This window comes from Berghia stephanieae, chromosome 4, assembly GCF_034508935.2.
Source record: "Berghia stephanieae isolate SIO BIC M18660-M18661 chromosome 4, UCSD_Bste_1.3, whole genome shotgun sequence".
Lineage (NCBI taxonomy): Eukaryota > Metazoa > Mollusca > Gastropoda > Nudibranchia > Aeolidiidae > Berghia > Berghia stephanieae.
The window spans coordinates 48630411-48649419 of record NC_088363.1 but is presented as its reverse complement, the minus strand read 5'-3'; the positions used below and the strand labels follow the sequence as shown (position 1 = coordinate 48649419).

General features: G+C 37.9%; 1 protein-coding gene across 1 annotated transcript in view; it reads left to right on the top strand.

Moving 5' to 3' along the window:
• LOC144970738 (uncharacterized) overlaps positions 1-19009 on the top strand; it is a 227970-nt gene that overhangs the window by 53915 nt on the left and 155046 nt on the right. The window contains exon 2 of the mRNA XM_078910705.1: positions 15315-17592. Coding sequence (XP_078766831.1) covers positions 16315-17592 — 1278 coding nt within the window. The 5' untranslated portion in view covers positions 15315-16314. The remainder of the gene's footprint in view (positions 1-15314; positions 17593-19009) is intronic.

The following is a 19009-nucleotide window of genomic DNA, read 5'->3' as shown; positions in this document are numbered from 1 at the left end:
AATGACTTGGTGACGGCGTCTCACTGTGACAATATGGAAGAGTTTTGTTGACATCAGATGTTTGTTTGGTAGAAAATCGAAAATATTCCTTTATGGAATGCCTTGTTGACAAAATGGAAGAGTTTTGTTGGCATCGGGCGTTTTTTTCCCCACGGATTATCTAAACTATTCCTTCATGGAATGCCTAGTAGACAACCTCTCACCATTGCAACATTGATGAGATGATTCCTTTATCAGATGATGGTTTGATAGATAATCTATAATCCTTCACGGAACGCCTAGACGATGGCATCGATGTTCAAGTTAACACACAGTTTTATTTTTTGCTCCGTTATATTCCGACTGGCGAACGTTCTGAGTAATTGCACTAAGTCCATAGCATCAATACCGTATTGACACGGTTGGTCACATGTCTGGGACACAGTACACACAACTACACAGACCGTACGAGAGTCAATAGCGGATTCCGGAAAGTTGGTTGTTATCGGCACGTATTTTGGTTATCAACTGTCTATCTATCTATCTTTGGTCACCAGTGATGAAAATTAGATTTCCAAGACTGCCCAGTTTGCGGTTTAGTCGACTTTTTCTTTGTATTGATCTACTGCTAATTTTAGCAACACCGTCTCAAATCGTTATTCTGCCGTACTCTGAAAAATCATGTATTTAAAATTTTGGTCTGAAAACTCGTCCTTCAAATATCGATCGATTAAAATGGCCCTCGTCTTTTCAAAATAAAAACTTCCGTGAAAGTTCCAGATATGAATCATTATTATTTTTTTTTGGAAAGGATGAGGGTCATTTTAATCGATCGATATTTGAAGGTCGAGTTTTCTGGCCAAAATTTTAGATACGTGTTTTTTTTTTCTTCTTCTGAATATGGCAGTATTATGCCAAGGTCAACGAAATGGTAATTGTAATTTTATAGTCCAAAGTTCGAAATTTAGATTAATTGGCAATTGGATATGATTTACTGTGCGGCTATGTGGTCTAGTGGTATGACTCGCTTTTGGATCGGAATATCCTGGGTTCGAGCCTCGCTCGGCGAATAGTCGAGCCCTTGGAAAAGACTCTTTAATCACATTCTCTCACCGTACTCAGGTGTAAAATGAGTACCTGGTCGTTAGCAACGTTCTCTCTGTCAGGAAAAAAATTGCAATATCGCCTAACAGGCGTCGTGTCTCGTTCTACATGTTAATTGTTGCTGTTGCTCAGGGACCCCTTGTAAAGCGCTTTGGGCACGTTTAGATGATATATCGCTATATAAAGCTCATAAAAATATGAGAACGATAGATGTAGTTTCGTCTTTAAGTGATGAAAGCAAAGATCACACATTTCTGGTCATTTGAAGGGGGGGGGGGAGGGGGTGGGGGGAGGATGGTTATACGAATAGCTGTTGTTTGCACGGAGTTTACAACGGCATTAGAGCATTTATTGAGAGCAATACCCACTAAGCGTGTTCAAAGCGCTTTATAAGCGGTCCCTTGTCGTCAACAGCAACCCTTAACATGTAGGACGAGTCATGAAGGCGATTTACGATTTTTTGCGAAAAAAATATAACGCTGTTAACGTTAATGTACTCATTTTACACCTGGGTATGGTGAGAGGATGTGAGTTAAGAATCTTTTCGTAGGACTCAACTATGCGCTGCTCAGAGTGGGTGTCGAACCCTGGACCTTCCGATTCGAAGGCGAGAGTCATGCCACAAGTCTACAAAGTACCGTTTTGTGACGATAAGTCGCATTTGAACTTTTTGTGGTCTTATGGGTTATCAGTGTTGTCTTATGACCAGCATGGGGTGGGGGGTCCCGATAGCTCAGTTGGTAAAGTACCCACAGCATACACAATGGATCGAGATCGATTCCGGATGAAATCGAAACATTTTATTCTTGACCTCCAGTCTATCCAGTAGTGGTTGGGTAGCTGAGTCTTTTTGATCTGGCGGAAAGTACTTACCTATAGACAAGCGTCCTATCCAAAGGGTAGCAAGAAAATGTCCGCTATTGTCCGTTTCACGCTATAGAAATTGGGATAAACTCCGTCTTCATGGGACAAAGGCTCTGAAGGACTACTTGTGGACTGCAAATTAATATACCCCATGATGGAGTTCCGTTGTGTTCCGCGCAAAGTTGAGTCTTTGGAAAAGACTCTTTTCTCACAATTTCTCACTATATAAAGTGTTGTCCTCTGGAAAAATTTTTTTATTTAAATGTTGGCCAGAAAACGACCCTCATTTTGTCAAATTCTCTCAATTGACTTCCTGAAGTAAGGGTCATTTTAAGAAGTCCCCGGTTTTAGAGTTAATCATTGTTTAAGATCATAAATTGAGTTTTTGAAATCTGGTTCTCTCCGCCATTGTACCAATTAGAGGAGCTGAGTCACGTGTGAGCCAAGCCCCTCAACCCCAGGCCGAAAATATTCAGGAAAACATGAAATCCCCCCCCCCCCAACCACCATTGCCCGTGCTCAATAACTATAATATATCCAATGATCTTTATGCAAATAGCACAATGGACATATCCAGACAAATAGCCTGTAGCATTGTCTTAGTGGGAACTGTGTAAACTTTATGGGATATTCTCTCTATGCGTTTTGCCATTTATATTCCATTGCAATGGTTTTCCCACAGGGGTTTTTTTTTTTGGTACACCGACCATACTGATTGCTATACCCGCCCCAACGACCACAGGTCATCGCAGGTCAATGAGCGAGCGATGCCGCTTGTTTTATAGCATCGGAAATAATCTATATAATAATAATATACTAATGGAGCCAAGAGCACGTGACCATGAAGCGAAGAACGCATGCGCAAAGGATATTTCACCTACAGGACATGGAAAAATTCAATCAAATTTTGAAAGAGTTACTTATAGATACTTTAAAAGAGGTGCTTTCAATGTGCTTTTTAGAAATTGCTTTTTTAAATTGACTATTTTGTTTTATGCCGGTATATATGTCGTCCACCCTAGTACACCCTATTAAAGTGGTACACCCTTTAAGAATAGTTGGGGCACCCTGGGATGAACAATGCACCCGGTTGAAAGGCACTCGACTCCTATGTAGCCAACAACAAATAGAGGCATTGGTCTTTAAATAAAATGTTGCTTTTGTGTTTGTTTATGAGGAGATCGTTATTTTTGTATGTTCCTCAATCTGATGACCCTTAAAATTGACCAATAAATTTTTAGCCAATCAAACATGGGATTTGTGACACACGCTCCAAGCCCGCTTGGACAAACATATCTGGCTGTTTCCAAAAAAAAAATCTTTTATATAGAGCAATATCCACTAAATGTGCTCAAAGCGCTTTACAGAGGGTCCATGACCAATATCAACACATAACATTTAGAAAGAGACATGACGCCTGTTAGACGATATGACAATTTTTTTTCCGATAGAGACAATGCTGTTTACGACCAGATACTCATTTTACACCTGAGTACGGTTAGATAATGTGAGTAAAGAGCCTTTTCCAAGGATTCAGCTATGCTCCTATAGAGGCTCGAACCCAGGACCTTCCGATCCGAAAGCTGTCATACCACAAGACACATAGTCGCCACAGAATAAATAAAGTAAACGACACTCCTCTCTTTGTCAAGGGTTTAAAACAAAACAGTTGAATGATTCGATGCCATTATTTTCTCTGAATCAGACTAAATAGATCTAAGGTTACATATAGTCTTATATTTTTTTTTCGATTGTTCTGATGGGTAGAAATTTTGAATTAGTCTTTAACACATACCTTCGATAGTAATGCCTGGGTCGTTGCCTCGGACAGTCCGAAGGGACGTGGTCATGTTCCCCTCAGCTATGAGTTAACTCAGCACAAAGTAATAGAACCACAAACCAAAATAAACGTAGATATTAAGCTGCACTAACAAGTGGACTATAGAAAGTATTTTTCAAAGGAGTAATATTTCGGAGTGACTAAAATGCTAAAAAAGGGAATTAATAGTTTTAAAAAATTGGGCATTTTAAAAATAAAGCTCAATATCCACTAAACGTGCTCTAAGCGCTTTGCAAGGGATCCCTGGTCAACAGCAACACTTAACATTTAGGACGGGACGACACGACGCCTGTTATGCGATTTTTTTTCGGACAGAGACAACGAGGCATTGAAAGGATGTATCATTATAGGAAGTTTTAGATAGTTCGTGTTTTTGTGCGTCTATGTGGCCTTGTGGTACGACACTCGCTTTCGGATCGGAGGGCCCTGGGTTCGAGCCTCGCTCGGCGCATAGTTGAGTCTTTGGTAAAGGCTCTTTACTGACATTCTCTCACTGTACTCAGGTATCAAATGAATACCTGGATTTTAACAAGGTTGTCTCTGTCCGAAAAAAATTGTAATATTGCCTTATAGGCGTGGTGTCTCATTCTAAATTTTACGCGTTGCTCTTGGGCAGAAACCCTTTGAAAAGCGTTTTGAGCATATTTAGTGGAAATTGCGCTATATAAAAGATCAAGTTTTGTGTTAGATAATAAGGTAAGATAAGAAATAACCCAACAAACTAGAATTTATGAAATTCTAATCATTTGTCTCTTAACTCATTTCTATTCATTCAGTTAATTCAACATAATAACAGTTAGACGTCTTGGATCACAAATTATGAATACGATACCCATCAGATATTTCAGTATCGATTACCCATAGGAATTCGACTCCCTCGGCTAGTTGTTAGTAGATACAATGGCCCCCAATGAATCAGCTTGTCCGCGGAAAATTCAAAGTGAATACTAAGCTGGCATATTGTAAAAAGTTATGTACAAAAAATATTTAAAAATTGAGCTTTATATAGCGCAATATCCACTAAATGTGCTCAAAGCGCTTTACAAGGGGTCCCTGGGCAACAGCAACATTTAACATGTAAGACGGGACATGACGCCTGTTAGGCGATATTACAATTTTTCGGACAAAGACAACGCTGTTAACGGCCAGGTACTCATTTTACACCCGAGTACGGTGAGAGAATGTGAGTAAAGAGCCTTTTCCAAGGATTCAACTATGCGCCGAGCGCGAGGCTCGAACCGAGGACCTTCCGATCCGAAAGCGAGTGTCATACCACTAGACCACATAGCCGCACAAAAATGTGTACGATAATGAATAAATTTAAAAATGGGCAAAACCACAAAAAATACCACAAACAGTACGGTTTGGGCTCAATATTCTTCTTCAGCCCCCCAAAAAAGTTGTAACAGTTATAATTTAATTTAAATCGAGATTGACGGGGAGATAAGTTCCGATCATGTCAAAATTCGACTTCTCGCGTATTTTTAAAATTTTGGTTCGTTCATGTTTGAGGTGCCCTGGTGTCCAACCTGCCATTCTCTGAAAAATCACATTAACAATTTGGCCAGAAAACTCGTCTTTCAAATTATATCCATCTCTTTAAAATGCCCATTAACTTATCCAAAACTCTCAAACCTGGGAGTTCCTTGCAAACTCAGGTTTAAAAGTTTTTGATGAAATTTGAGCCATTTTAATCAATCTGATTTGAAGGCGGATTTTTGTTTCAGATCACGACAGAATATGTCGGCAATGTGGTCTAGTGGTATGACACTCGCTTTCGGATCGGAAGGTCCTGGGTTCGAGCCTCGCTCGGCGTATAGTTGAGTCCTTGGAAAAGGCTCTTTACTCACATTCTCTCACCGTACTCAGGTGTAAAATGAGTACCTGGCCGTTAAAAGCGTTGTCTTAGGCCGAAAAATTGTAATATCGCCTAACAGGCGGCATGTCCCGTCCTACATGTTAAATGTTGTTGTTTACCAGGGACCCCTTGTAAAGCGCTTTGAGCACATTTAGTGGACATTGCGCTATATAAAGCTCCATTTTCCTTTATGTGTATGCTGAATATTGATACTATGCGTTTAGGAAAACAACTCTAAACATCCACCAGCCGGATAAAACGGACCGACACATATACCTATATACGTGACCATAAACGGTCATAGTCTGATTGATATCATTTAGTGAGAACTTATCAGTAAAAGTAAAATGGCTGTCTAAAAACAATAACAAATAGCTGAGTGACGTCAATTTCATTCCATCTATACTAGTCCTTTGTGCTCTGGATCGTCTCTTGAATGCATGTGTTAGGTCAATTCATCACCAAATCTCCGAATGATTATTTCAAAAAGATTATTTTGAAAAATCAAAACAAAGCAATAAAAAGCATCGACACTTTGAAAATAATGAAAAAAGTAAAAAGTAAAATTTAAAAAAAAATAACCAAAATAAAACACCAAAAAAAACAAAAAACACGAAAATAACAAAAAAAAACAAACACACACACACACACACACACACACACACACAAACAACAACAACAAAAACATAAACAAAAACAACAACAACCCAAACAAACAAACAAACAAACAAAAAAAAACCCAACAAACAAGCAAAAGCCAAACAACCAAACCAAACCAAACTTTACCGAAACAAAACAAATTTATGCTTTGGTCATTCACCTTTTGTGTTTGATAGTTAAGTTTATATTATTGGTGTAGACAAAATAAAACAATGTACTTCCGATTCGACATCCTAGACACGATTTTTTATTTATTATTCATGACACCAGATCATAAAATACGCAACCTTCAAAGGTCAACCAATCGGATGAATAAATATAAATAGAGACAGATATGATTATGCAGATGAGGTCGGGGGTAGCGGGATTCTCCGAGACCGTAACGTGACGTTAGTTTTATCAATATTTATGTGAAAGGATGAGATTGCTGCCATAGCTTCCTGTTTGTTTGCCCACCGAAAAGACAAATCGACTCGCTTTCCGGTTACTTTTCGTAGCATTTGTTATACAAATTCCATGATGTTGCAAATTTGTTGTTTGTCCTCTGAATTGTTGAGGTTAGTACTTGTAGGCTATGTTCTATCCTGCCTAGGGATTGATAAAATCCTGAGGTTTTGTACGGCGCAATACCCACTAATCGTGCTCAAAGCGCTTTACAAAGCCAACAGCAACACTTAACATGTAGAACGAGAGATGACGCCTGCTAGGCGATATTATAACTTTTTTTTTCGGACAGAGACAACGCTGTAAACGGTCAGGATTACTCAATTTACACCTGAGTACGGTGAAAGAATGTGAATAAAGAGTCTTTTCCAAGTACTCAATTTTGCGCCGAGCGAGGCTCGAATCCAGGACCTTCCGATCCGAAAGTTAGTGTCATATACCACAAGACCACATAGCCGCCATAACTCTTGTCGACTTTCTGTGCATGCAGCCTCTGTGTATAATTGACGCTAAAACGGAGAAATTACAGTTGTCTCTCGTATACTAACACTTATCCATCCAACCTTCAATTCACACACCCTTCCATCCATCCGCCCAAACCCATCCATTCATCCATCTAACCATTTATCCATCCATCCACTCACTCGTCTGTCCGTCAATCCACACCATCCCTCCATCCATCCAACCATCCAACCATACCATCCATCCATCGATCCATCCATCAACCTGTTTAAGATGCTTCCTCATGTTTTAATACGACTTAAAACCCAGCCGAGTGTGGTTTGGCCTATGTTTTGCGACAACCTCACGCCATAAGGATATGAATGTGTCTTAGTATAAGTGTGTACGTTGTGAGAGGGGATGTAGTATTTTGTCCTCTCTCCTTGTAGACCATTTAAAGGATTTTCCTAGAGATCTTTTAAAGCTTAAACCCAAAAGCAATAAGTACACTAACTCATTCACTCACTCATTCACTCACCCACTCATTCAATCATCTCCGGGCCTGCTGGCGCAAGAGATCTCCTCCAGGTCCTGTCAGCTGCTTTTCCGGGGCCACCTCGAGAGACAGATGTCTCTGCTTTTTTACCCATATCCAGGTCTCATTGAGGTAGCCTCGCTTCCTTTTTCCTTGGGGTGTCCATCGAAAAGTCTTCCTTACCAGTGTTTCTTCAGATATATGACATACATGCATGAACCATTGCCATCTTCTTCTTTTAATGAGAAATATGTACATGTTATTCATAAGTGTCTTCAGACAAATGAGCTTTACACAATAGCATTAGATAAGTACCTATAGATACACCAAAGATTTTTCTTCAAATTTTGTAATATACAATCGTCAACAAGTTCCATGCCTATCCCAGGCGTTTGAGGCTTCTTTCACAGTTTCTCTCCACATCTCTTTGTCTCTGGTCAATCCAGTGAACTCTTTGATTTGCTTCAATACCGTAATTCTTTGTTTGACCCATCATCATCATCATCATCATCATCATCATCATCATCATCATCATCATCATCATCATCATCATCATCATCATCATCATCATCGGCATTTCCTTTTTCACCATGAGTCAAGGTATAGGCCACAGACAAACAGTTTCCATCCCTCTCCATCTTGAGCTAACTTTTTAAAAATCTAGTTCCATGTCTTATCACTTATCTGTATATCAGCTTCTGTCGAAGCTGTTTGTTTGGCGGAGGTCATTGCAGAAACTTTTAAGTTAAAAAAGGATTTGATTTGTCCGACTGTATTTCTGTGACGATTTGAGTTTTACGGAAGGGATGTTAACCCTTCGACAACCCCCCAAACCCGGAGGAACAGGTGACTCAAAAAGGGGGAGTCACACACCATTAGTTGCCTTTACGAAATAAGTTCGTAATTGAGATTTTATTATGTATAGCAATATCCACTAAACGTGCTCGAAGCGCTTTACAAGGGATCCCTAATAAAATTTGCTTCAATTTTTTTCTAAGCTTATTCCAATATCATCATTATTTTTAATTGTCAAAGTTGGCATATTTAAATTTCTACACATATTTTAGGGATGAAAATGGTAAAGTACTAGAAATGAGTTTCACTGATTGCACACGTTGCCATCGAATCATCCAAGAAATCATTGGGTATCGGTGGTGAAGTGGTGATTGGATGATCTCCCCTTTCCGTCCTACCTTCTTATTTAAGGCGGTCTTCTGTTACAACCAATTCCTAGAGTAACGACTTAGCTTTGAGAGAGAGAGAGAGAAAGAGAGAGAGGGAGAGAAAGAGAGAGAGAGAGAGAGAGAGAGAGAGAGAGAGAGAGAGAGAGAGAAAGAAAGAAAGAAAGCAAGAAAGAAAGAAAGAAAGAAAGAGAGAGAGAGAGAGAGAGAGAGAGAGAGAGAGAGAAAGAGAGAGAGAGAGAGAGAGAGAGAGAGAAAGAAAGAAAGAAAGCAAGAAAGAAAGAAAGAGAGAGAGAGAGAGAGAGAGAGAGAGAGAGAGAGAGAGAGAGAGAGAGAGAGAGAGAGAGAGAGAGACATGAAATCGACAACACATGTTTTTAATTCCCACACATTCTATCTCTTAGACAAGGATAAAGTGAACCACGCTTAACGTCACCAAATATTACATGTTCACATTACCGACGTATCTGTTACAATCAAACAGCACTGTATTCCACACAACAACAATAATAATGTTGTTATGATTCTCAGACAATCCAATCGGATCCAGAACGGAAGCAAGTCGTACGTCAGTGATTTACGACACAGGCAATCTGGCTTTACGACCGTTTCTCCCACTAATCAATTACACAGACACCAGACAAGCTGTGACGCATTTACACATTTACGCTTATTTCATTTATTCCACGAAACATCATTTACAATTTAATAACGTTATACTATATTATATCTATTGGTTACAGCTTTTTAAAGTGTCGAAAAACTGTGGACAAAGTTGATTGTCTACACCGTCTTTTTTGATAAACTATTTTTGCTATTCTATAGATTGTCCAAAAAAAAACCCCACATAGATATAAACATTATTCAACTGATAAAAACTGATGCAAATTAAATTTTCATCAGTTTATCCAAAATAACTTAGTGACGGACAATTGCCACATCCTCATCTGGGAACCTTATAAATTATTTTTTTTTAAAAACATAAACAATGAAATAATAATGCTCAACTTTTTAGTAAAAGGAGCTATTCATGAAATAATCTAAATGTAATTTTATTCAAATTCTACAATATTGTTTCAAGAATTCACTGTCTTCAGAACGTGAAAGTGGGAGGAGATCGTTGTTCTTTTCTTTTTTCCGGTTGACATCGTAGGTTAACGAAAATGTACGATGCTAACCGGAAAAAAAAAAGAATATCTCTATTCACTCTCACTTTCTGAACAAAGCGGATGTATAAAAAATATTGTAGAAATTGAATAAAATCACTCTTAGATTGTATAGAAACGGTATATATCCATATTCTTCTCAACAAAACATTAACAGCCTAACCGAAGTGACATATTTTGACAAAAGATTCAGTTTTCAGCACTTAAATCAGAGCTGCCTACTTGAAGTTTAAAAAATTCCTAGTTTCCAAGGGAATAAAAAGAAGAAAAGTCACTTTAAATAGCTTGAGAAATAAATTTGTTGCCCTTAGCATGATCCGAAAATGCTCCAAAGGCCTGAATATAGATTCTAGGGAACTAAACTTTCTTTTTCAACAAGATTTATTTAGTGAGTCAAAGAAGCGAATGTAGTTCTGTAGCTGGAGCCAAAAATTCGTATTTCTAAGAATTTTTCGTAGTACTAGGCAGGTCTGGTTTAAACAGCAATAAAAAATAAAAGAAATCATCCTGACGTTTACCGTTTTGAAACTACAGGTAAAAATAAACAAATAAACGAATAGATGAATAAATACAACGCACCTTACACGATATTGATGCTGTGCGGTTTGCTAAAAAAAACAACTCACAAAATTGGTTGATTGGCGGATAAAACGAACCGCCACACAAAACTATCTATGTATAGATAGAATGCGCTTGGCCAAGGAGTTCACAACATTGCCATCCGGAAGTATAACGGACCAACACACAAACTCTGTGTAACCATGAACTTTTATAGTCAGGTTAATACAGTTTAGTGAGAACAACTCACAAACGCGGATGGCATAAAACAATAACAAAGGCCTGAGTGACGTCATCTGCATACTATCTATATCATTTATGCTTATATAGATAGTATGCGCTTGGCCAAGAAGCTCATAACATTGCCATCCGGATGTATAACATACCAACACACAAAACTATGTGTAACCATGAAAGTTTATAATACAGTTTAGTGAGATTTACTCATGAACGCGGATGGCAAAAAACAATAACAGAGACCTGAGTGACGTCAACTTCATTCTATCTATAGTCTGATTGGTGTTTATAGATAGTTCGAAGATGACGTCACTCAGGTCTTTGTTATTGTTTTTTTTTGCCATCCGCGTTTATGAGTAATGCTCACTGAACTGTATTAACCTGACTATAAACGTTCATGAATACAGTTTTGTGTGTTGGTCCGTTATACTTCCGGATGGCAATGTTATGAGCTTCTTAGCCAAGCGCATACTGTCTTTTGTAAGATAGATAGAAGTTAGTGAGAAGCAATCATAAAAATGGCTGTCTAAAAACAATAACAAAGAGCTGAGTGACGTCAATGTCGTTCTCATTGTGGCCGCGCCATAAAAGTTAGATCGTAAACATTAGGTGCCATACATAGTCGTGCCAAGCACATATGTCTTTTAGTAAGATAGTTAGAATTAGTGAGAAGCAATCATAAAAATGCTGTCTAATAACAATAACAAAGAGCTGAGTACGTCATGTCTTCTTTCTTTCTTTATATGTGGCCCGTCCCTTAAAATATGTTATAGTCGTCTAAACATTGAATGATCTCCTAGTTACATGAGTCCGTGACACATTTATTGTCTTTCTTAATTCAGTAAATGTATTATATCCTCTCTCTCCTTTCTCTCCACTTTTGTCTATTTCTCTCTTTCAAACATCCATAACATCCTCTCTCCTCTCTTCTCTCTCCCTTTACCTCATCAACTCTCTCTCTCTCTCCATCTATTCTATCTCTCTATTCTAACTACACAACCATAATATTGTTTTCTACCGCTTTATTTTATTACTTCATCTACCCCCCTTCCCCCCCTTTTGTTCCCATCTCCTCTATCCAATTTGCTCACTCTCTCTCTTCATCTAATTCTCTCTCTTATCCTTTCGTCCGCCCACCACATCCACAACAACCTCATCTTCCGTCTCTCTTTCACACAGCAACACACACCCACTTCTCTCCCCCCCCTCCCACCATTTTATCTTATCGCCTATCCCTCTCATGAGTATAACAAAAACAACCATATATTTTGCAATATTTTTGTCCACAATTAGTATCATGTTTATTGTGAAATCAAACTATTCACAAAGCTATCATCTTGTTTTTGATCGAGACGTCGCATCAAAATCCATTTAATACTGCATTTTCAAGTGTGGCTATTAGGCCTTTTTACTGCCTCACAATGACAAAACATTTTTATTTCATTTTGGCCAGAAAATTCAAAAAGTTATTTTAATCAATAATAAATTAATAATAAACGACAACTAGACCAGCAGGCACTCTACTACATGGGCTGGATTCTATGCCAGGAACAGACGTGCTTGGTCCCGATATATGGATTCCCTGTGACCATGACACTTTTATGCTGATGTAGCATAGCACCTTAGCTGCTGTACTAATGTACAATACAACTCATACATACAATAAATTAATTCCCTTTATTCATTCCTTAGGGGGAATTTTTCTTTAGGATACATTCCAATGAAAGACTGGAATAACACAGACGTCAGCCGCAGTGCAGCGCCGCAAAGTTAACCAAGGCTATGTGACTTGCTTCGTACCCGAAAGGTACCGAGTTCGACTACCTGTTGCGCTACTGTGTGGCCTTGAGCTCATTTAACTGTCGTACTCTAAAAGGACACGTATTCAAAAAAAATTAGCCAGAAAATCCGGCATTCAAATATTGATCGATCTAAATTACCCTCATCTTGGCAAAAACTCTCAAACCTGGGACTTCGCGAAGTCCTTCATTAAGTCCCAGGTTTGAGAGTTTTTGCCAAGATGATGGTAATTTAGATCGATCGATATTTGAATGACGGGTTGTCTGGCTAAATGTTTAAATACGTGTCCTTTTAGAGTACGACAGTTAAATAATTATAATCTTTATCTATGTTCTTTTTCCTTAATAATACAAATGAGTTAAGCAAATGCCTCATACAAGTTCCATTGTCACCATCTAAAGAACCATGAATCATAATAAATGTTTTAAGGGGATGAGTCTCAATTGGTTGAAAAACTACGATGGTGCCCACCAGTAAAAAAAAAACAACAAAAAAAAACTTGAGATGTCTAAAGAAATTGCAAAGAAGTCCAAGGTTTGAAGCTTGTTGACAAGTTTGGGGTTATCTTATATCTATTTACGAAGCAAAAATCTGGCCAAAGTTTAATACGTCGTTTTGTCAGTTTTAGACACAATGGATCTGGTATAATATGTATATAAACGAACTGGCAACCAACCTGTTACAAAGGATAATAATAAAAAAGCAACATCATTCGTCCTTGTAGTTAATGATAGTTAAATCCTTTTTTCTTCTTTCGGAAATTGGATGCAATAGTCTGATGTCAAGTGGCCCAGCAACGGCAAGCAGCGTAATTCTAAACATAGAAAATCGTTACTTTTTGTTCTTCATGCTGGGTAGAACTTGTCATATGTTATTTGATCAGAATGTATAAAAGTCAACGATCATATTTATAATGTTTTTCTCCTCTAGATACACTTTTATGCTCGTCGGAGAAATATTTCATAAGGGCGTCCGCCATTGTTCCGATAGTTTAGAGCCAGTTACTAAGTTACTACGCGTCATTACGAGGGAAGTGACGTCATGACTGTTGAAGCCAATGGTGAATGGAGTTAATAGTAAAATTATCGTGGGTCTCTTGAGCTCCAATGGTGGGCAGAGAGATGACGCTTGTCTTCTATCTCTCCCTATCTTTGTTTTCCTTTTAAAGTTGCTTTCTGCCTTTGTCTTGGGATGACATACTTGGTTTTGGCATGTCCTTGACCGGAGTTCCTGGCTGAAATGGAAACAATTAAATGATAATCAAGAAGAGAAAAAAAAAGAGGAAGAAGAAGAAGAAGCAAAGTAAGAAAAGAAGAGAGAGAAAGAAAGAAGAGAAAGAAAGAAGAAGAAAGAAGAAGAAAGAAGAAGAAGAAGAAGAAGAAGAAGAAGAAGAAAAAAGAAGAAGAAGAAGAAGAAGAAGAAGAAGAAGAAGAAGAAGAAGAAGAAGAAGAAGAAGAAGACGAGGAGGAGGAGGAGGAGGAAGAGGAAAAGCAAGAGGAGAAGGAGGAGGCGGAGAAGAATAATTTTTGACCAATATCTAGACTCTATAAAATGTAAAAGAATCAATGGAACGCACGAGTATCACTTCCGCTTTCCAGAAAAAATTGAAAGGTCACCTCGTATCATCACAATATATTATAGGTTGATACAACTATACTATTTGAATACACATAGCAACAAAAATCCCAAAACATCCATCTTTATTTCCGTATGTTACACTATCTATATTCTCATACCATAACATTGTCAGATTTTCGACATGTTATTGGGGATATGAGAAGGACATAGAAATGCTTTTAGATTGATACAAATATATAACCGTGTCTTTTCAGCCACAGTGAATAAAAACACACTTGAAGGCTACCGACAAAGTTTAAGAACATTGTACAAAACACTCGGTGGAATTGTCGACTATTGCATTCAGAATATATGGGTTTATTGGTACGAATGATAGCAGGAGAACTACGACTTGACATTTCTAAAAGACAAAACTGTAAAACACACACACACACACACTCACACACACACACACACATATATATATATATATGTATATATATATATATATATATATATATATATATATATATATATATATATATTCCAATGTTGATAGTTCTTTTCCACTAACTAGTTCTAATTAAACACCGCAAACACCGGCTTGAGGAACCCATTCGTTTCAGGAAAAGTTTAAAAAAAAAAAAAAAACAAGGAGAAAAAAACCAAAAAAAAACAACAACGGCAAAACAGTATAGCCCCCCCCTCCCCCTACCTTATGAAGATGTATAAATTGATATTATATTATATACTTCGCAAATTAAAAACGTTATTGCTCGCTTCAATGCTGGTACACTCGAGAGTGTCTGGCAACGCAGGGCGGCAATTGCTCTTTTTACAACCGAAATGTGGGCAAACTGGGGCCATGTTGATGATGTTGTGTTGGTAAAATTAGCGTCTCCGATAAAGGGTTATACTATTGTTTAATAAAATTGTAATATCGCCTACCAGGGCCCATGTTCCGTCCAACATGTTAATAATAGCTGTTGGCTACAAACCCTTAAAGCACTTTGAGCACGGTAAGTGGATGTTGTGCTACATAAATAGCTCAATTGTTTAAATTGTTGATGTTTAATTTTTATTATTTCAGGTAACAAACATGGACGAGACCCAGACATTGTTGCATCTTTAAACCAACGTACATCACTCCTTAGAGGTTCAACATTCATCAAGATGGTTTATAACAAACACTATCACAAAACCGAAATCTTTCTTCACTAAAGCAGCGACTAGTGCTTATTTTCAACAGGTTTTTGAGCTGATCCCACTGCCGAATTTCACACACAATACCGAACTCAATAGAATCATCCTTCAACATCCGACCAGAAAGAATGAACCACTGATAAAATTTTATAGTTTGGCCAAGTAGCAGCTATCTGAACTATAATGCTATAAAAAACATTCAATATTAACTTTGGATTGTTTTACGAAATGGCCGGATGAGGTTAAATGAAACGTGTTAAGAGCATTACGGCACGTAGTTAATTAAATGCCTCAATCCTAAAACTCCCTGAGCAGCTTCTGTAATCGATGTGTTCATTCATTGTGTAAGAAATGAATATCGATGTTAATGACAGAGAACTATGTCCAGTGGACAACAACATTTGATTAGGATGTTTACAGTATTACACAACTCGAGCCCGTGTGTCGTAACAGGATCACGTGAGGTCTTTTTATTCGGGAATTTCCAATAAGCGTCCCTTTCTTCTCTTCTCTTATCTAACCACGGATATGCAACATTTTATTACATAAGTTTCATCATAATAAACAAAATTGTGACCAAGAGTTTTATGTCATTCTCGAATAAAATCGAAATAGAGATGTTACTCGTTATCGCCATGTACCAACTTTTTGGTGTCCTTAAATTGAATAATTTGTAAAAAAATAAATTTAACGATGTTGCTGCAATCGATTCCCTGACCAATTGACTTTATCTACTTGTGAATAAGAAGCAAATGTTTCTCATCGTCATTTTCACGCAACAATAAACGGGCGTCAAACTCGGATTCACAAGCTTGGGCTTTTTAACGTTTTAACCCTAATGTAAAGCTGTGCTTGATTTCTACGGGCGAACACGATGAATCCTAGTCATGGCGCCAACCACCACTTTATACCGGACTCTCCATCTGATCGTAGCGTGGGCGTCACTGGTTTGCTGCTTCAGTCATATAACCCAGCATTCCCGCCAAAACACGATCGATTCAATGAGAAAGATTTCAAGGGGCCCAAAGAATAATTATAATAATAAACACTTGGACCAACTTCAACTTCCAAATTTAGGCCAAAAGTCCATTTTTGATGATTCAGTCTATTTTTTCAACGCTTACAAGTCGAAAGTGGACATATGGCCTGGTAGGTTGTTGTCATCTACAACAACGCCTGATAAAGATTCAAGGGATATAATAAGTCTGAGTGATCGGAAATCGACATCATTGTCTTTCAGAGCTACAATTCCTCCTTTCAGAAACGCAAAGTCACCAAAACAGCAAGAGGTATCAAAACCGAATATGGCAATCGATAACTCCTACCGGAATGAAAATATAGAAAAATTACTGATACAAAATTCTCGCAGAGCTCGTAAAACTTCAAAATTCCACAATAGGCAGGATGAAAAGTCATCTGTGTTAATATCATCGTCATCATCATTTAAGCCGTCATCATCATCAGCTGCCAAATTGAAATCTGCACATAAAACATCCACATTGTTGTGGAATAAATCTAACGTCGACTCGTTACCTTTAACTTTACTTTCACCCACACGTCCTTCAAATTCCAGGACAGTAACTTCAGAATTGTTCCCTTTATCAAATTCAAAGGAAAATTCATCAGAATTAACTACCTCTTCAAAATTAAGTACTAAAACATCAAAATTGAAAAGAGGAAAAGTGGATACAAGTATACCATCAGGAAAATCAAATAAACACAAATCCCAAATTCCAATAAAAAATCTCTCTCATATCTCTTCGTCAGATTATTCGTCATTATCTTTATTATCGTCTTTGTCATTATTTTCATCATCATCACCATCATCATCACCATGCAAAGTGAATTGTAGTTCTCAACATTCACGAAATTTGGCTCACCACCTGCATAATATAAACAAGCGCGCATCTGTTTTATCGCCGGCATCAAATTTAACGGACTCCTATGACAACTCTTCGACAACAGCTTGGGATAATGAGGAGCCAAGGGGGAATAACTCCGATAGGATTACATTATACATAGGTGGCTTGTTCGAACTGACCGGAAATAGGCATGGCGGAAATGGCCAATCAGAGCTGCTGGCTACACAGATGGCCATTGCGCATGTAAACCAACTGGAAATCATACCTGGATACCGTCTGGAACTACTGTTTAATGATTCACAGGTAAGTAAAAATAAAACCTGGCATCGATTTGGGAAGGGGGAGGGGGGTTATTATTTTCATACCTATCATATGGTCAATTGTGCGAGCTTTTGGGTTTTTGTGTTATGACACTCGACTTAAATACAAACGAAAGAGTGATCATGGAGAGGCTTCGGATAGGAACAAAACAGACAATGGACTTTTCGGTTCGAAGGGTTTGTACCCGAAACATCCATGGTTTTTCTTGTTCCCATCGGACGCCTCTCCATTACCACTTTTTCGTTAGTATTTTTGCGGTCCCAGGCTTAAGGCAGCCTCCACCGACATTTGACTTCTGACAGGACCACGACCCCACGACCAGGGTCGTGGATAGCTCATACGGTAAAGTCACGATCTCCCTGGCCAGGCGGAGTTGTCGTACCAGTAAGGTCGCGGGTTCGAGCCCCCATCGCCGCCGCGAAGTTTTTATTCTCTGTTGTCTTCTCGCACTTTACAACTCAATTCATTTCTTGCAATGATAACAATAACATTAAAAAAAATACTAAAGCAAATATGATATACCCACCTGTTTGCAGCTGAACACATTACCTGATCGTCCACCTCTCTACACCCCCACCCCCTTACACACACAGACACACACACGTGCGCGCGCACTTACACATAGATTTCTTAACTCACCAATTAATAATATATTAATATTATTTGTCTTTTCGTGACGTCAACACTGCCGTCCACTGAAAAAAAACAAATTGTAAAAAACAATGGCCTGAAATATCGCCATTCAAATATCGCTCGATTAAAGGGCGTTTGGGTCTTTTCTAAAAAAAAGTAATTACCTCATTGGGCGGTTTTAATAATTATGTGTCCTCATTATAGGTTTATAAAACTAAAATTTTGGTGAAAAAAAAATGCATGATCTGTATTGATACCCGTTTTGCGACCTGAGGTTTGGCAAAAAAATATATAACAATCTTGTGGCAAATTTTTCGCAATAACTAATGAAGGAATTGCTTCTATATTTTACCCTCTTATCAACACTGTAACATTTTGTTTCACCATAGAGAATTTTTACAGCTTGAGCTTATGGGATTTTTATTAGAACATTTCAAAGTTGCGAATCAAAATTATATGACAAAATTGATATTAAGATTTTATAATTTGGATTATAAGTCCAAATACACACACCTTATCAAAAATATCTTTATGGTGACATAATACATTATCTCTGTGATAACTGTGGATATTTTCAGACAACTTCATGGAACAGACTCTGAGAAACATTTGACACAGTATCCTATACCCCTAGAAAAAATGACATATTGAGTATATTGCAAAATAGCTTTCAGCTTTGCACTTTTCGCCTTGTTTTTTGTGTCTTTATAGTAGACTTTGAGAAGTTGGACTTCAATAATATTATCTTTAAGATAATTTTTTTTAA